This window comes from Cervus elaphus, chromosome 16 (assembly GCF_910594005.1).
Source record: "Cervus elaphus chromosome 16, mCerEla1.1, whole genome shotgun sequence".
In the NCBI taxonomy this organism is placed as follows: Eukaryota; Metazoa; Chordata; class Mammalia; order Artiodactyla; family Cervidae; genus Cervus; species Cervus elaphus.
This window is the reverse complement of record NC_057830.1, coordinates 837,363-854,720: the sequence shown is the minus strand read 5'-3', so window position 1 is coordinate 854,720 and position 17,358 is coordinate 837,363. Positions and strand designations below refer to the sequence as shown.

The 17,358-nt window shown below is 53.8% G+C and overlaps 1 protein-coding gene across 2 annotated transcripts in view; it reads right to left on the bottom strand.

Moving 5' to 3' along the window:
- The window catches only part of TPO (thyroid peroxidase), a 35,108-nt gene that overhangs the window by 6,380 nt on the left and 11,370 nt on the right, over positions 1–17,358 (bottom strand). For both annotated transcript variants that reach the window (XM_043870569.1, XM_043870570.1), the window contains exons 6-13: positions 14,498–14,627; positions 12,718–12,924; positions 10,777–11,283; positions 9,476–9,731; positions 8,790–8,960; positions 7,803–8,040; positions 7,121–7,329; positions 6,473–6,643 (exon numbers count right to left, since the gene is read on the bottom strand). In XM_043870569.1, the coding sequence (XP_043726504.1) occupies positions 6,473–6,643; positions 7,121–7,329; positions 7,803–8,040; positions 8,790–8,960; positions 9,476–9,731; positions 10,777–11,283; positions 12,718–12,924; positions 14,498–14,627 (1,889 nt within the window). The remainder of the gene's footprint in view (positions 1–6,472; positions 6,644–7,120; positions 7,330–7,802; positions 8,041–8,789; positions 8,961–9,475; positions 9,732–10,776; positions 11,284–12,717; positions 12,925–14,497; positions 14,628–17,358) is intronic.

The window sequence follows — 17,358 nt, the reverse complement described above, 5'->3', positions numbered from 1 at the left end:
CCAGCGTGGTGCACAGAATGGCCGGGAGGTTTAGGCGGAACAGAGGAAGGCACGCCCACGACGCCACGCCCGGTGCGAGCGGGGCGCTTGCGCCCCAGGGCAGGTGTGTGCCGGCCCCGCGGCCCCGAGGACCGCGGCCCTAGGCGAGGCGGGCACTTCCGCTCCGCACCAGCGCTAACCGGAAGCAATGCTACGACTTCCGCTCCTGAAGGGTTACCTGCGGGACATAAGTATGGGAGTGACGGAGAGCAGGTCAACGGAGACAGCAGACGCATCCACACGTCACCGCATTAAGCCCAGCCGGGTTCCCGGGGAGCCACGCTCCGACGGAATCCGGGAGGGAGGCCTCGCCCGCCATCCTCCCCGAGTCCACTGCGCTCATGGCCTAGCCCTCACCTGGTGGGGCGCCCGCCACAGCCGCGCCCACGTCCTCCGGGGCAGATCTGGACGCGTGACGAGGCAGAAATGCCCTCACACCCTCGGTTTCCAGGCAGCACCCAGTGCCGTTGGCTCAGCTCCAGGTTGAACCTCGACGTCGCCCAGGGCCACTATCTCGCTGCCTGGTCATCCTTCTCGCACCTGGAGGGAGCATCTGCACCTTCCCTGCGGCTGCCCCCTGCCTCTCCTGGGCGCCCCTCCACGACGCAGAGTCTAGAGGCCGGCGCCCTTCTGGGACAACACTTTAGAATCCCCAGAATTGGAATGAAAATCTTGTATCGTGATGACGTGTACAGAACACGACAGTTACCATCTTCCCTGTTTTTCAGGGCACATTCTGGGAGAATTAGGTACCTTCACAAGCCGTCAACTTAGGACCACCCTGCATCTCTCGATGTTTTCATCTTCCCAGAACTGAGCAAACTGGATCTTGCTTTCCTTTCTTGTGAACCAGCCCGATTCTTGCCTGAGTCCACCTCCCACTTCTCTAAGGTCCTACTAACGCGGTTTATAATGGCGACCTCTCCTGGAGTCTGGGAGGCATCCTGCTTCTGCTCGGGGATCTCGGCTCTGGGTTCCTCCAGGAGCAGGAATGCTGGGTCCCCGCAGAGAGGAGACTGAGGTCTCGCCGGGAAATGGCGACCTCCAGTGGGGACTCCGCTCCGTTGATGTTTCCAGTAGAAACACCTGCTTCATGGCAGGACTGGCTCTGCGAGCTCCCTCCCACAAGCCTCCCTGGGGTTCCCGCCTCTTCTGCCTCCTCTGTCCTTCCCGGGTCATTCACTCTGTGAGCAACTGTGAGGTGACTCCTGGGGCTTCATTTCTAGAAAGATGACTGAGGGACGGGGGCCCCTGGGAGGGCATCCTTTATCCAGGAAAACAGTCCCTGGAAGGCAATGATACCCAGAGGCACTTCTGCGTGAGTTATACTTATGTGTGCATGCATTGGGGGTTTGCTTTCAGTTCTTTTTTTAAATTCAAGTGTAGCTGCTGTACCATATGATGTAAGTTATTTTACATTATAATGTGATATGCTATATTATACAAATTATAATGGGCTGGTGCTAGTGGTAAAGAACCCTCCTGCCAGGGCAGGAGACACAGGGTTTGATCCCTGGGTTGGGAAGACCCCCTGGAGGAAGCCATGGCAACCCACTCCACTATTCCTGCCTGGAGAATCCCCAGGGACAGAGGAGCCTGGTGGGCAACAGTCCATGGGGTCACAAAGGGTCAGACTTATGACTGAAGTGGCTTAGCATGCATGCATGCACACAAATTATATTACATAATTTATATTATGTTCACTTCAGTAGCTCAGTCCTGTCCGACTCTCTGTGACCCCATGGACTGCACCACGCCAGGCTTCCCTGTCCATCACCAACTCCCGGAGTGTCGTCCCCTTCTCCTCCCGCCTTCAATCTTTCCCAGCATCACAGTCTTGTCAAATGAGTCAGCTCTTCGCATCAGGTGGCCAAAGTATTGGAGGTCCAGCTTCAACATCAGTCCTTCCAGTGAATATTCAGGACTGATCTCCTTTAGGATGGACTGGTTGGATCTCTTTGCAGTCCAAGGGACTCTCAAGAGTCGTCTCCAACACCACAGTTCAAAAGCATCAATTCTTTGCTGCTCAGCTTTCCTTATAGTCCAACTCTCACATCCATACATGACTACTGGAGAAACCATAGCCTTGACTAGTCGGACCTTTGTTAGTAATGTCTCTGCTTTTTAATATGCTGTCTAGTTTGGTGATGGAATTCCAGTTGAGCTAGTTCAAATCCTAGAAGATGATGCTGTGAAAGTGCTGCATTCAATATGCCAGCAAATTTGGAAACTCGGCAGTGGCCACAGGATTGGAAAAGGTCAGTTTTCATTCCAATCCCTAAGAAAGGAAATGCCAAAGAATGCTCAAAACTACTGCACAACTGCACTCATCTCACACACACTAGTGAAGTGATGCTTAAAATTCTCCAAGCCAGTGTTCAGCAATACGTGAACCATGAACTTCCAGATGTTCAAGCTGGTGTTAGAAAAGGCAGAGGAACCAGAGATCAAATTGTCAACATCAACCAGATCATCGAAAAAGCAAGAGAATTCCAGAAAAAAGATCTATTTCTGCTTTATTAACTATGCCAAAGCCTTTGACTGTGTGGATCACAATAAACTGTGGAAAATTCTGAAAGAGATGGGAATACCAGACCACCTGACCTGCCTCTTGAGAAACCTGTATGCAGGTCAGGAAGCAACAGTTAGAACTGGACATGAAAAAGCAGACTGCTTCCAAATAGGAAAAGGAGTACGTCAAGGCTGTATATTGTCACTATGCTTATTTAACTTATATGCAGAGTACATCATGAGAAATGTTGGGCTGGAAGAAGCACAGCTGGAATCAAGATTACTGGGAGAAATATCAATAACCTCAGATATGCAGATAAAACCACCCTTATGGCAGAAAGTGAAGAAGAACTAAAGAGCTTCTTGATGAAAGTGAAAGAGGAGAGTGAAAAAGTTGGCTTAAAGCTCAACATTCAGAAAACGAAGATCATGGCATCCAGTCCCATCACTTCACAGCAAATAGATGGGGAAACAGTGGAAACAGTGGCTGACTTTATTTTTCTGGGCTCCAAAATCACTGCAGATGGTGACTGCAGCCATGAAATTAAAAGATGCTTGCTCCTTAGGAGGAAAGTTATGAGCAACCTAGAACAGCATATTAAAAAGCAGAGACATTACTTTGCCAACAAAGGTCTGTCTAGTCCAGGCTATGGTTTTTCCAGTGGTCATGTATGGATGTGAGAGTTGGACTATAAAGAAAGCTGAGCACTGAAGAATTGATGCTTTTGAACTGTGGTGTTGGAGAAGACTCTTGAGAGTCCCTTGGACTGCAAGGAGAACCAACCAGTCCATCCTAAAGGAGATTAGTCCTGGGTGTTCATTGGAAGGACTGATGTTGAAGCTGAAACTCCAGTACTTTGGCCACCTGATGCGAAGAGCTGACTCATTGGAAAAGACCCTGATGCTGGGAAAGATTGAGGGCAGGAGGAGAAAGGGACAACAGAGGATGAGATGGTTGGATGGCATCACCGACTCAATGGATATGGGTTTGGGTGGACTCCGGGGGAGTTGGTGATGAACAGGGAGGCCTGGTTCATGGGGTTGCAAAGAGTTGGACATGACTGAGCAATTGAACTAACTAGGTTGGTCATAACTTTTCTTCCAAGGAGTAAGCATCTTTTTATTTCATGGCTGCAGTCACCATCTGCAGTGATTTTGGAGCCCCCCAAAAAAAATCTGCCACTGTTTCCACTGTTTATCCATCTATTTCCCATGAAGTGATGGGACCAGATGCCATGATCTTAGTTTTCTGAATGTTGAGCTTTAAGCCAACTTTTTCACTCTCCTCTTTCACTTTCATCAAGCAGATTTTTAGTTCCTTTTCACTTTCTGCCATAAGGGCGGTGTCATCTGCATATCTGAGGTGATTGATATTTCTCCCAGCAATTTTGATTCCACTGCCAATTGTGCTTCTTCCAGCCCAGCGTTTCTAATGATGTACTCTGCATATAAGTTAAATAAGCAGGGTGATAATATACAGCCTCGGCAGACTCCTTTTCCTATTTGGAACCAGTCTGTTGTTCCATGTCCAGTTCTAACTGTTGTTTCCTGACCTGCACACAGGTTTCTCAAGAGGCAGGTCAGGTGGTCTGGTATTCCCATCTCTCTCAGAATTTTCCACAGTTTGTTGTGGTCCACACAGTCAAAGGCTTTGGCGTAGTCAATAAAGCAGATATAGATGTTTTTCTGGAACTCTCTTGCTTTTTCGATGATCCAGTGGATGTTGGCAATTTGACCTCTGGTTCCTCTGCCTTTTCTAAAACCAGCTTGAATATCTGGAAGTTCATGGTTCATGTATTGTTGAAGCCTGGCCTGGAGAATTTTGCGCATTACTTTACTAGCGTGTGAGATGAGCGCAATTGTGTGGTAGCTTGAGCATTCTTTGGCATTTCCTTTCTTAGGGATTGGAATGAAAACTGACCTTTTCCAATCCTGTGGCCACTGCTGAGTTTCCAAATTTGCTGGCATATTGAATGCAGCACTTCTAGGATTTGAACCAGCTCAACTGGAATTCCATCACCTCCACTAGCTTTGTTCATAGTGATGCTTCCTAAGGCCCACTTGACTTCACATTCCAGGATGCGGTGAGTGGAGCCGGGATTCTGGCTCTAGGTGAGTGATCACACCCTCATGATTATCTGGGTCATGAAGATCTTTTTTGTACACTTCTTCTGTGTATTCTTGCCACCTCTTCTTAATATTTTCTGCTTCTGTTAGGTCTATACCATTTCTATCCTTTATTGAGCCCATATTTGCATGCAATGTTCCCTTGGTATCTCTAATTTTCTTGAAGAGATTTCTAGTCTTTCCCATTCTATTGTTTTCCTCTATTACTTTGCATTGATCTCTAAGGAAGCCTTTCTTATCTCTCCTTGCTATTCTTTGGAACTCTGCACTCAAGTGGGTATATCTTTCCTTTTCTCCTTGCTTTTCACTTCTCTTCTTTTCGCAGCTATTTGTAAGGCCTCCTCAGACAGCCATTTTGCTTTTTTGCATTTCTTTTTCTTGGGGATGGTCTTGCTCCCTGTCTCCTGTACAATGTCAGAAACCTCTGTCCATAGTTCTTCAGGCACTCTTTCAGATCTAGTCCCTTAAATCTATTTTTCACTTACACTTTGTAATCCTAAGGGATTTTATTTAGGTCATACCTGAATGGTCTAGTGGTTTTCCCTACCTTTTTCAATTTAAGTCTGAATTTGGCAATAAGGAGTTCATGATCTGAGCCACAGTCAGCTCCTGGTCATGTTTTGCTGACTGTATAGAGCTTCTCCATCTTTGGCTGCAAAGAATATAATCAATCTCATTTTGGTGTTGAACATCTGGTGATGTCCATGTGTAGAGTCTTCCTTTGTGTTGTTGGAAGAGGGTATTTGCTATGACCAGTGCGTTTTCTTGCCAAAACTCTATTAGCATTTGACCTGCGTCATTCTGTACTCCAAGGCCAAATTTGCCTGTTTCTCCAGGTGTTTCTTAACTTCCTCCTTTTGCATTCCAGTCCCCTGTAATGAAAAGGACATCTTTTCTGGGTGTTAGTTCTAAAAGTTCTTGTAGGTTCATAGAGCTGTTCAACATCAGCTTCTTCAGCATTACTGCTCAGGGCATAGACTTGAATCACCATGATATTGAATGGTTTGCCTTGGAAACAAACAGAGGTCATTCTGTCATTTTTGACACCACATCCAAGTACTGCATTTTGGACTCTTTTGTTGACTATGATGGCTACTCCATTTCTTCTAAGGGGTTCTTGCCCACAGTAGTAGATATAATTGTCATCTGAGTTAAATTCACCCATTACAGTCCATTTTAGTTTGCTGATTCCTAAAATGTTGACGTTCATTCTTGCCATCTTCTATTGGACCACTTCCAATTTGCCTTGATTCATGGACCTAACATTCCAGATTCCTATGCAATATTGCTCTTTACAGCATCGATCCTTGCTTCCATCACCAGTCACATCCACAACTGGGTGTTGTTTTTGCTTTGGCTCCGTCTCTTAATTTTTTCTGGAGTTATTTCTCCACTGATCTCCAGGAGCATACTGGGCACCTACCAACCTGTCTATCCCATCAGGAAGCTTCCATAAGCCTCTTATCCTTCTCCATCAGAGGGCAAACAGACTGAAAACCACAATCGCAGAAAACTAATCAGTCTAACCACATGGACCACAGCCTTGTCTAACTGAATGAAACTATGAGCCATGCCATGTAGGGCCACTGGAGATGGACAGGTCTTTGTGGAGAGTTCTGACAAAATATGGTCCCCTGGAGAAGGGAATGGCAAACCACTTCAGTATTCCTGCCTTGAGAACCCCATGAACAGTATGAACAGTATATTATGTTACACTGCAATATTATACAAGTTATTTGAAAAATGCAGACTCTGCGGTCAAGTCTTGCAGAGACACACCCGTTGAGCCACTGACCTCGACAGACCGGGGGCTGGGAGTCCCAGCCGCGCGGCGTGCAGGTGACCTGCTCCGGCCCGTGGAGCTGGAATCCGTGACGACAGGAGAACACCAGCACCCGACGCCCAGACTCGTCGCAGAGCAGGAAGCCCCCGTTCTCCACTGTGTCCGGGAAGCCGCAGGCGTCGTCTGGGCAACCGGGCGCCAGGGACCACAGTCAGCGCAGCACACCTTCCGGCCCCTCCTCCGGGGCTGCACCCCCAGCCTCCCAGGATCAGGTCCCCAGTCTCCTTCCGCCAGGCAGGACCCAGCTCCGGGCCCCGCCCAGCTCTGGCCCTCCGATGCCCGTGCCCCGGTCAGGCCTCTAACTCCTCCCCTTGTATCAGCCTTGCCCAGGCTTCCCGCCCACCCCCCCGAACCCCGTTAATCAAGTGCGACACAGTCCACATGGCGCATGGCGGGGACGGTCTCAGCCATCTGGCCACCCTCTGAGCCTGGGAGTCGCAGTGGCTCCTGGGCAGGTACGGGCTGTGCCCCAGGGAGCAGCTGAGCAGGAAGCGCCCCCTGACCAAGCCTCCCCTCCCCTCCCCTCCGAGACACGGGGCTCCTGCCCCCAGACCCCGTCCGTGACCCCCGAAGAGAAGCTCGCTGTTCCGGTTCCGGTACCTGGAGGGGGGGCCTCCCGCCAGGCGCGCAGGTCCATGCCCGGGATGCGGTCACATGACTCGAAGTCCCGGGGCCACTGCGCCACCTGGAAGGCGTCGCGGGGCACGCGGGTGAGGCCGGTGTTGTCGCAGATGACGCGGGACAGCGAGTGCTGGCCCAGCTCACGCCGCTGGGCCTCGGTGAACACCGCGCGATGCTCCCACCAGAACCTGCGGGGGACACGCGTGAGGACACTCCTGTGAGAGCGCTGGCCGGGCCCGCCGACCCACCCCGGTGCCCACACTGCCCCCGCCGTGGCTTGAGACCCCCCCCACAGGGCAGCGCACCGGGCGGCCAGGGGTCTCGGGAGCAGGACTGGCCCTACCAGGTGGTGACGATGAGGAGGAGGGCCTCCAGCCTCAGGAGGGCCTGCAGCCTCAGGACAGGCTCCAGCCTCAGCAGGGCCTGCCCTGCAGGATCTGCCTGGGGCCCTCCCCCAGCCCGATGGACGGATCGCAGGACAATCCCAGTGCTGGAGATAGGCTCCCTTCGTCGCCAGACAACACACTGCCATCAGAGCCCGGAGCCAGACCTGAGAGCCAGTGCGCTCCCCTTGCTCCATAGTGTGAAACCCCTTCCTGCGAGGGGAGCCCTCTGCACCGCCCGCCCTGGCCCCTCAGAGGGAGCTGGTCGGGGCCCCTACCGGTCACCATCCCTCAGGGCCTTCATCTGCTTTCCCACGAGGCAGGCGAACAGCGGACCGGTCCGCGCCCCCGGAAGGAAGCTCTCCGCCAGGCCTCCCAGCCACACGTCCATGTTGTCGGGGTGCCCGTACAGGTCCAGGATTCTGTCTGCCACGCTCCCGTTGGCCGTGGCCGCGCCCAGGTCAGCCCGGGTCTCCAGCCTGGACAAGCCGCAGAACTGCCGCCACTCATTGTACCCTGCGGGGAGAGGGCCAAGGCCGCCTGTCCCCAGGGTCTGGACGCCCCCCGCCCGCCCGCCAGCTGCGGCTGTGGCTGCAGGATCCTGGCCACAGCAGCGCCTCTAGGCCCCTGGCCCGGCAAACCTCGCACCAGACAGTTCCAGCCCTGGGGGCGGCGGGGTCTCCCGGAGCCTGTCCACAGACCAGCGGGGAGTCCTGCCCTGCTGCTCGCTGCTGGCCTGGGCGGTTCCCCCAGGAGGGCTCCACCTCAGCCCGGTGCCGCGGCTGGGACGGGCCCTGGGACACGCACTCTGGGCAGCGGGCATCCCTGCTCTCCACCAGGGACGCCTGGTAGACTCCTGTCACCCTCCCCGGGCTCTCAGCGCTGTTGTGTCTTTATCACAGAGTCTAGGCCCGACGAGAGGGTCTTTACTCTCCCCAGCGACCAGGAGACTGGACCAGCGACAGCCTGGAGGCACTGGGGTAGCGCCCACTGGCCCCGAGGAGGGTCAGGGAGGGTCGGGGGGAGGGGGACACTGCATTCTGGGGCCCGACGTGCTGCTGTGTGCCCGGGAAACGGCCTCGCTTCCCCGGCTCGCTCCCCCTGGACACCTGGGCCCCTTCCCCGAGCAGCGGCTCAGGACATCGGCTGCTCCAGTGTCAGAGGAAAGCTGAACGGCCTTCAGTCTCATGACTAATGTGCCTTACAAGCCGCTTCTTGGATGCGGGCAAAGCCGCAGGTTCGGCTCGCTGAGCATGGAGGCCCACCTGGCAGGCCGTGGTCCCGGCCCCGCTGCAGGTTGATGGACGCCAGGTCCAGGGTCCCTGCGTCTGAGAGCACGAACAGCCTCTCTGTCAGCTCCTCGTTCAGCAGCTGGTCCTGCACCTGCAGCTTGGCCGGTCTTGCCAGCAGGCCCCGCATGACGGGGTCCACGCCGCCTGGAGGTGGCAGAGAAGAAAGGTGCGCCCCCAGCTGAGTCCTGGGAAACAGAACAGGCCTCGATGGCAAAGTCGGCTGCTTCGGAACAAGCGTCTCTCATGAGCTCAGGAACCACCCCGCCAGGGATCCCCAAGTCTCCCAGCCCTTGGGTGCTGCCTTACGATGGAGTCCCCCTTCCGGACCCCAAGAGTCCAACCATGATGTGCGTTGGAAGGGACCAGATGGCGGCTTAGGGGCAGGGCGGTTGTGTTCGTTTCTGAGCCACAGAAACATTACAGCAGAAGGAAGCGCTCGCTGAGTCTAAAGCGCAGACCAGTGAAGGAAGCCCAGATGGCTGAAGGCGCCCAGGGCCCTGCCTGGGAGTTCTGGAAACCCGGAACACCGGAGAGAGTCTGATGAACAGGGTTTGCCGTTTAAAAAGCACTTTGGCTGTGCTGCTGCTCTCCAGGGCGTCTAGCCAGCAGGCAGGATGCCACCCGGCCCCTCTTCTAGAGGGCGGGCCAGGAGTGCCCACCTTCCTCGAGGAGCCGCCAGGGCCGGAAGAAGGCGTCCCTCAGCAGCAGGCGGGGCCCCGGGCTCTCCTGGAAGCCGGCGTCCAGCCGCCGCACCAGCGGGTGGATGGTGGCGTGGCCGAAGCGGAAGGCGGCCGTGGAGAACACGTTGGAGACGGTGGGGTCCACGCTGGGGTCATAGCCCCTGTAGGGACCCACATGCTGCCCAAAGGCCTCGGGGCCCAGGATCCTGGGGATGTAATCGCGCAGCGTGATGATCTGCGGACAAAGGAGAGCTGGTGGGAGCCCGGCCCGACACGGGGCCCCAGCCTGGGCCACGGGGAGGGGCTTCTTCCTGCACAAGCCTGGGGGCCGCCGCACCCCAGAGTTGTCTTTGGGGGTCATGCCACTTGTCAGGGGAGGAGGAGACAGGAACTCTATCTGTTCCAAATAAATTCCCGAGTTCTCGGCCTTTGTGGAGTTGGGTCAGAGACAGTCCCAGACGCCCTCTGAGCAGGCCTGGCCCAGCAGGGCTCAGCGGCCTCTGCTCTGACCCCTCGGTGCCTGGGCTTCCCTGGACCAAAGGCGGACAAGGGGCAGGCCCATCCCATCTCGAGGTCGCCATGTGGACCTGGACAAGACCCGCCTTCCTCCTTTGTAACACAGGATCTACAGGGTCACCGAGGGCTTAAAGGGCTGCTGTCCAGGGTCTGCTGCAGGAGCACCCACATCAGAGACCGGTGAGTGGACACTACCAACTTAAAACAAGGCCCTCCATCAGCCCTGTGAGACCCGTGGATTCAGTAATGGTGTCTGTCGGGTGCAAGTAATTTTTCCAACATCACTCAACTGAGAATGGCCAACTTGACACTCCATTCAACATCCTCTGATTTGAGGTTTAAAATATCATAATCATCTTTTTGCTAATTTGTGAATCTCATTCAGATTGCTTTCCCTTTTTATTTTCTCCATTGTCTCCAAAATAAATCACAGTAATTGGGGAACCCTTCTCAAAGGGTTTCCACGAGGATTCAATGAGTTAAACCCCCCGGAGCACTTAGAATGGTCTTGGCATCTGGGGAGCACCGGTGGGCAGAGCATTACTGCAGCTGCGGCGGCCGCGGTCTCCTGCGGAACGATCACCGCCAGAGGGATAACCGGCCTTCCAGGGGATGCGGCGCTTCCACGGGGCCGCCAGGGCCTTAGTGCTTCAGAATTGGGGGGGTATAAATCTCACCCCGGGGGCCCACGCAGCCCCGCGCAGCCCCGCGCAGCCCCGCGCGCACCCAGCCGCGGCGCTCACAAGGCCCCCCGCCCCGCGCACCTGGTGCAGCGCGCCCACCACCTTGCGCGCCTCCTGGTAGGCGGTGTCCGCGCTCCAGTGCGCGTTGAGGGCCTTGAGCGCCGCGGCCAGGCGGTTGTGCTCCCGCAGCCACAGCGTGTGCAGGGCTGCCAGGGCGGGGACCTCGCTGGCGCGGCCGTCGCCGGCCAGGAAGCAAGGTGCGCGGGTTCCGGGGGCGCTGGGCTGGGGCGCGCAAGCGCGGGGCGCGGACGGCGGCGCGAAGGGCAGGAAGGCGCGTCCCGCGTCCTGATAGCGCGCGTTAACGCGCAGCAGCCCCTCGGCGCTGGTCCAGTTCCGCAGCCGCCGCTCCGAGGCCGCGGAGCTGCCGTACACGGTGGACGCGTCCAGGAACGAGGTCAGCCCGTTCATCTGCTGGCGCGGGTTGGCGGAAGACAGGTTGCCGAACAAGGCGCCTTGGGTCCCGGTGCCGCAGGCGGCCGTGGAGCGGTAAAAGGGCAGACAGACGGGGCCCGCAGCGTTCGCTGGGAGCTGGGAGAGCGGGAGTCGGGTTAGCGCGGCCTGGGTCCCTCCCCAGAGGCGCTAGGCGCTCGGGCTGCCCAGACCCGACGGCATCGGCCTCTCTGTGCCAGCCTGCGCGCAGCCCTACCCCAGGTCAGGGGTATCGGACTGACGCGCAGCTGCGCAGATGCCCGCTGCCCCAAACTTCCCTCTGGTTTTGCCCCGCCTGGGGGGACACCCCTGCGGATTTCATCAATGTGGGTGTGAGGCTTGGGGAGCGCCCCATCTGCTGGCTCTCCTTGCCTCTCCCCCAACCAGGAAGCTCCTCCTGGGTGGGGCCCGCGTCTCTCCAGCCCTTCCTAGCTCAGGGCTCCTAGTGGGGAATGCTGCTGAGCTAAGGTTTATGGAGTAAATGTGAGTGAGTACTCCCAGCCCACACATTCTTTGCTCAAGGGGAGGAAATGTCCCTTGCCAGCCTCAGAGATTCTTTCTTAGGAGAAGTCACTGTAGGAAAAGTACAGTAAAAACCCTACCTGTACATCTCCTTCCTTGCAGGCAGGGGGGAAACCAGAAGAATATTAACAGAGAACGGTTCTGCTAGCTCTGTCAGAAGTTCCTAGGCTCCTGCCTGAAAGCTAGCGGTTGAATCCCAGGGGTCTGTTAGGAAGGCAGGTGCGCTGAGGATTCAGGGCAGGGCTGTTCTCTGCTTGGCTACGTGTGACAGCTGACAATAGCCACAAAGCGGGAAGCAACCAACCCCAGTGCTCACCAATAAGCGAACCGGTTAAATAAGTTGTAATTTGAACACAGTTGGGTAATGAGAGTCATTTAACAGCCCGGTTTCTGTCCATTTGATGACGTGGAGCCGTGTGTAAGGTTTATTAGTAAGCGGCTCACGCTGTGTTCACATCATGCACGCAGTAGGACACAAGAGATGTACGTAAGGTGTGTGTGCGTGCTCGCTCAGTAGTGTCCGACTCTGCGAGCCCATGGACCGTAACTCGCCAGGCCCCTCCGTCCATGGGATTCTCCAGGCAAGAATACTGGAGTGGGTTGCCATTTCCTTCTCCAGGGGATCTTCCTGACCTGGGATCAAACCTGTGTCTCCTGCATTGGCAGGTGGATCCTTTACCACTGAGCCACCAAATAAGGTATAAACACACACACACACAAATAATTTTAATTTCTTTTTTTTCTTTGGCTCTGTGGGGTCTCAGTTCCCCCACCAAGGACTGAACTGGCACTCTAGCCTCTGGACCACCAGGAGATGCCCATACAGATAATTTCATACCCATTCATGTGCAGATACTTTCTGGCAGAAAATACAGGAAATTCATCACAGCCGTAAACACCCCCCCCCCCCCCCACCCACCTGGGAACAGTACAAAGAGTGAGCCGTGTTTGAGACTTTAACGTGGTATCTGTTAGTTTCATAATAAAGTGAGGGACATTCAGAAATCCTACCTGTATGGGAAAGCATGGGCTTCGGGGCTTGCAGGTCAGCTGGCAGTCAGCCCCCGCCCCGGGGGCAGAGGGGCCCGTGCTTTGCGGCGTGAAGGCGATGTCGTGGTCGATGTACTGGCCCCACGCCGTCAGGAGGTCAGAGTACTGGTCGTCGTCCGTCACAGCCTCATTGGAGGCGTGTAGGACGTGTCGGGTCACCTCCCGGACCTGGAAGGGCAGACCAGCCGTCATGTGCGGGAGCCACCTGCCCACGGGCGTGCGGAAGCCAGCACCTGGCAGTGAGGGGCCAAGGGCGAGCCTGCGTCTCAGGGGCTCCACGCCGCGCTTAGGGCCCTGGAGACCCCCGACTGTCCTCCTCGAGATTCATCGCTCTGTGCTGATTTGGGGCCAAGAGGGCAGGAGGAGAAGGGGACGACGGAGGATGAGATGGTTGGATGGCATCACTGACTGGATAGATATGAGAGTAAACTCTGGGAGTTGGTGATGGACAGGGAGACCTGGCGTGCTGCAGTCCATGGGGTCACAAAGATCGGACACAACTGAGCGACTGAACTGGTTTCTTCATTTGTAAATAAAATACAAAATGTCCATCTTCCGGGAGTGGTGTGGACATTACACTGAATCCTCCAGGGATTAGCTCCAGATCGTCCATGGCTGAGAGGGGGTGCCTGGTGCCCGGGGGTGAGGGAGAGGGTTGCTCCCCAGCATTGAAGCCCGTGGAGTTTGCCTGGCCCGAGCTCAGACCTGTTTGGTGTCAGTGGCTTTTTTCCCACTTCTCTGTTTGTGACCCTGTACGTGTACACCTGCTATCCTGTGCTTGTCCCACTACTGCATTTTGGGGCCAGACTTCCTTTCTGGTTTCTCAGGTCCCAAAGGAGGGAGGCTTTGCCCCAGGAGGGGTCACACCCAGAGCTTCCCCAGCCCTGATTCAGATTACTCAGAGGATGAGATTTGGGACTCTGAAAACGGTGAGAGTTAGATCAGATTTGGGATTCTGAGTTGATGCTGTGATGGCTGAGATGATGGGGGCCTTGGAATGAGGTAGGTGGGTTTTGCACATGGATTGGGTCTGACATTTCTGGGGTCTGAGGGTGGACTGGTAGCAGGGTGATAGCCCCCAGAGATGTCCATGACTGCATCCCTGGAGCCCTTGGCAACATCACATGGCTAAAGGGACTTGGCAGGTTTGGTGACTGTAAGGACCTGGAGCTGGGGGCAAGCCTAGATTCCAGGGGGATCTGATCTAACCACATGGGTCCTTAAAACCTGAGACCCTTCCCTGACTCACAGGAGATGCGACTTTAGAGCAAAGGCACAGAGATGCAGCCTTGCCGGCATGGGGGCCCATGAGCCAAGGAATGTGGAAACCACCCACTGCTTTATTCATCCAAGCAATCAGTCAGGCTGGGGACCGATGACCCATTTTTGGACCCAAGGGATCAGCTGATTAGGTATAAGTTTGATAAATGATTTGCCTCTGGGACTAGGTAGAAATTGCCATCTTTGCATAAATGAGTGAATTCGTCAATTATAAGCATCTCTGAACATGGCTAGTTTTCCGTCTACTTATTACTTGACTCTGCGTTGGTCCACTCTCTGGCTAGTCAGAGTCACAGTTCCCGGGGTACAAGGGAAGTACCCACCCTCCCCCCCTCCAACAGGGGCACCCGCAGGGGTCTGCCCTGCGGAGCAAGGTCTCATCAGAGGCTGGGCCCCCCCAGGGGAGGGGAGGTTTGCCAAGTTCTGAGACTCCTTGCAGCCCTGTTCCGGCAGCACTGACCGGGGGCAGGGGAAAGCCGTTGTACAGGAAGTGGGGGTTCCAGCCTCGGGGCTCACTGATGCCGTCCTCGTAGGCGGGGGGCAGCCATCTGGCCAGCGCTGTGTTGGAGGCTCCCCAGCGGGGGTGGTTTCTGTGGAGACAGAAGGGCACGAGCTGGGTCGGAGTCCAGGAGGAGGAGGGAGGCAGCGATGGGCCGGTGCTGTGACCTGGCGCCACGGTCTCTGGGTGAACGCGCGAGGTGCAGCTGCTCCCTGGGGGTGACCGGAGGTGAAGCCTTTGGTCCAGCGGGGGCCGCACGCCCCGCGGTGGGGAGATGCTCGGGGGATGCGCGGGAGCGGTGGTCTCGCGAGAACTGACTTCCAGGGCAGCAGCACGTGCCCCTCGCCCAGCGCCTGAGCTGATGCGGGCTGCGCATCCGCGTGCTGGCGCCCCCTCCGCCCAGCTTCCGCTTTTCCTCTGAGGCTGCCTCTCATCCCTGAACGCAGGACGCGCGCCACAGGCACCCCCGGGGCTCCGCGCAGAGGCGAGCTCTCCTGCTCCTCGGAGCACCCTCCCTCAGGGCGCCCTGCAGCCGCCTGGGCAGCTGCCCTTTCCTGTCGCCCGTGTTTACCTGGAGGACAAAGTTTCCGCTAGAAAGTGAGGTCGCTGACTTCTGAAGCGTACTCAGTTCAGAAGTGGGACGGCTGTATTCATACATTTATTTGAATCAAAAATAAGCCAGCCCTTGTCTGAGAGAGAGGAAGTGTCACTTGGTTGGCGGATCAGACAACGAGATGGACTCAGCCAAAGAGGAAGATGGGAATGTTTTCCTTAAACAAACGGATCTGTAGTTTTGTTCTGCTGGTCAAGATTTATTGACAAAAACATAAAGTTCCTGTTCAGGCAGAGTTCTGCCTAATGTCATTTTGATTTTACAAATGACTTTTGAGCTTGCCTTTTGTGTCATGAAGATGCCTCAAGGAGAAAGGTATTAAGAAGAATCAATATTAACATTAAGGTATTAATAAGAATCAATTGATAAGAATCAATCAAACTGGAAAAGGTCAGTTTTCATTCCAATCCCAAAGAAAGGCAATGCCAAAGAGTGTTCAAACTACTGCACAATTGCACTCATCACACACTAGCAAAGTAATGCTCAAAATTCTCCAAGCCAGGCTCCTACAGTACGTGAACTATGATCTTCCAGATGTTCAAGCTAGGTTTAGAAAAGGCAGAGGAACCAGAGATCAAATTGCCAACACCCATTAGAACATCAAAAAAGCAAGAGAGTTCCAAAAAAAATCTGCTTTATTGACTACCCTAAAGCCTTTGACTGGGTGGATCACATCTGGAAAGTTCTTTAAACAGCTGGGAATACCAGACCACCTGACCTGCCTCCTGAGAAGTCTGTATGCAGGTCAAGAAGCAACAGTTAAAACTGGATGTGAAACAACAGACTGGTTCCAAATTGGGAAAGGAGCATGTCAAGGCTGTATATTGTCACCCTGCTTATTTAACTTATATGCAGAGTACATGATGAGAAACACTGGGCTGGTTGAAGCACAAGCTGGAATCAAGATTGCTGGGAGAAATATCAATAACCTCAGATATGCAGATGACACCACCCTTATGGCAGAAAGTGAAGAAGAACGAAAGAGTCTCTTGATGAAAGTGAAAGAGGAGAGTGAAAAAGCTGGCTTAAAACTCGACATTCAGAAAACTAAGATTGTGGCATCCAGTCCCATTACTTCATGGCAAATAGATGAGGAAACGATGGAAACAGTGACAGACTTTATTTTCTTGGGCTCCAAAATCACTGCAATGGTGACTGCAGCCACAAAATTAAAAGATGCTTGTTCCTTGGAAGGAAAGCTATGACCAAACTAGATAGCATTTTAAAAAGCAGAGATGTTACTTTGCCAACAAAGGTCCATCTAGTCAAAGCTATAGTTTTTCCAGTAGTCATGTATGGATGTGAGAGTTGGACTATAAAGAAAGCTGAGCGCCAAAGAATTGATGCTTTTGAACTGTGGTGTTGGAGAAGACTCTTGAGAGTCCCTTGGACTGCAAGGAGATCCAACCAGTCCATCCTAAAGGAGATCAGTCCTGGGTGTTCATTAGAAGGACTGATGCTGAAGCTGAACCTCCAATACTTTGGCCACCTGATGTGAAGAACTGACTCATTTGAAAAGACTGTGATGTTGGGAAAGATTGAAGGTGGGAGAAGGGGACAACAGAGGATGAGATGGTTGGATGGCATCACTGACTTGATAGACATGGGTTTGGGTGAATTCCAGGAGTTGGTGATAGACAGGGAGGCCTGGCGTGCTGCAGGTCATGGAGTCACAGAGTCAGACATGACTGAGTGACTGAACTGAACTGAACTGAAGAATCAATATGTCCCAGAAATGTTTCTCACAACGAGAAAATGAGAGACTGATTGGTAACTAGTCCTTGAGCAAATTAGATATGAATAGTAAATCTATACATAGGTGATCAAATATGTAAACATATAAAATAAACACACAAATAAAAACATTTACAAAATATAAGGATAAAATACCTACAGAACATATGTAAAAATAAAGGAGAAAATAAAATACTTTTAATCATAGAGTATCCTACATGTAGGAAAAAAATCAGACAAATTAGAATGGAAATGTTTGTTCAAAAAGAAAAATATGGGAGTTTTCTGTTAGAGAAAAATTTGCTCTGTTCTATAAAAATGGATTTTAGGGTTTAAAATTGTGGTATCCAAGGTCTCTCGGTCTTTATCAACACAGCCCTGTGGCAGTAATAGCCATTGGGGTGTTTGGTGGTTCCAGAGTTTTCCAAAAAGACAGGAGTGAGGCTGGAGTTTGTAGGTGAACAGGAGACAACTG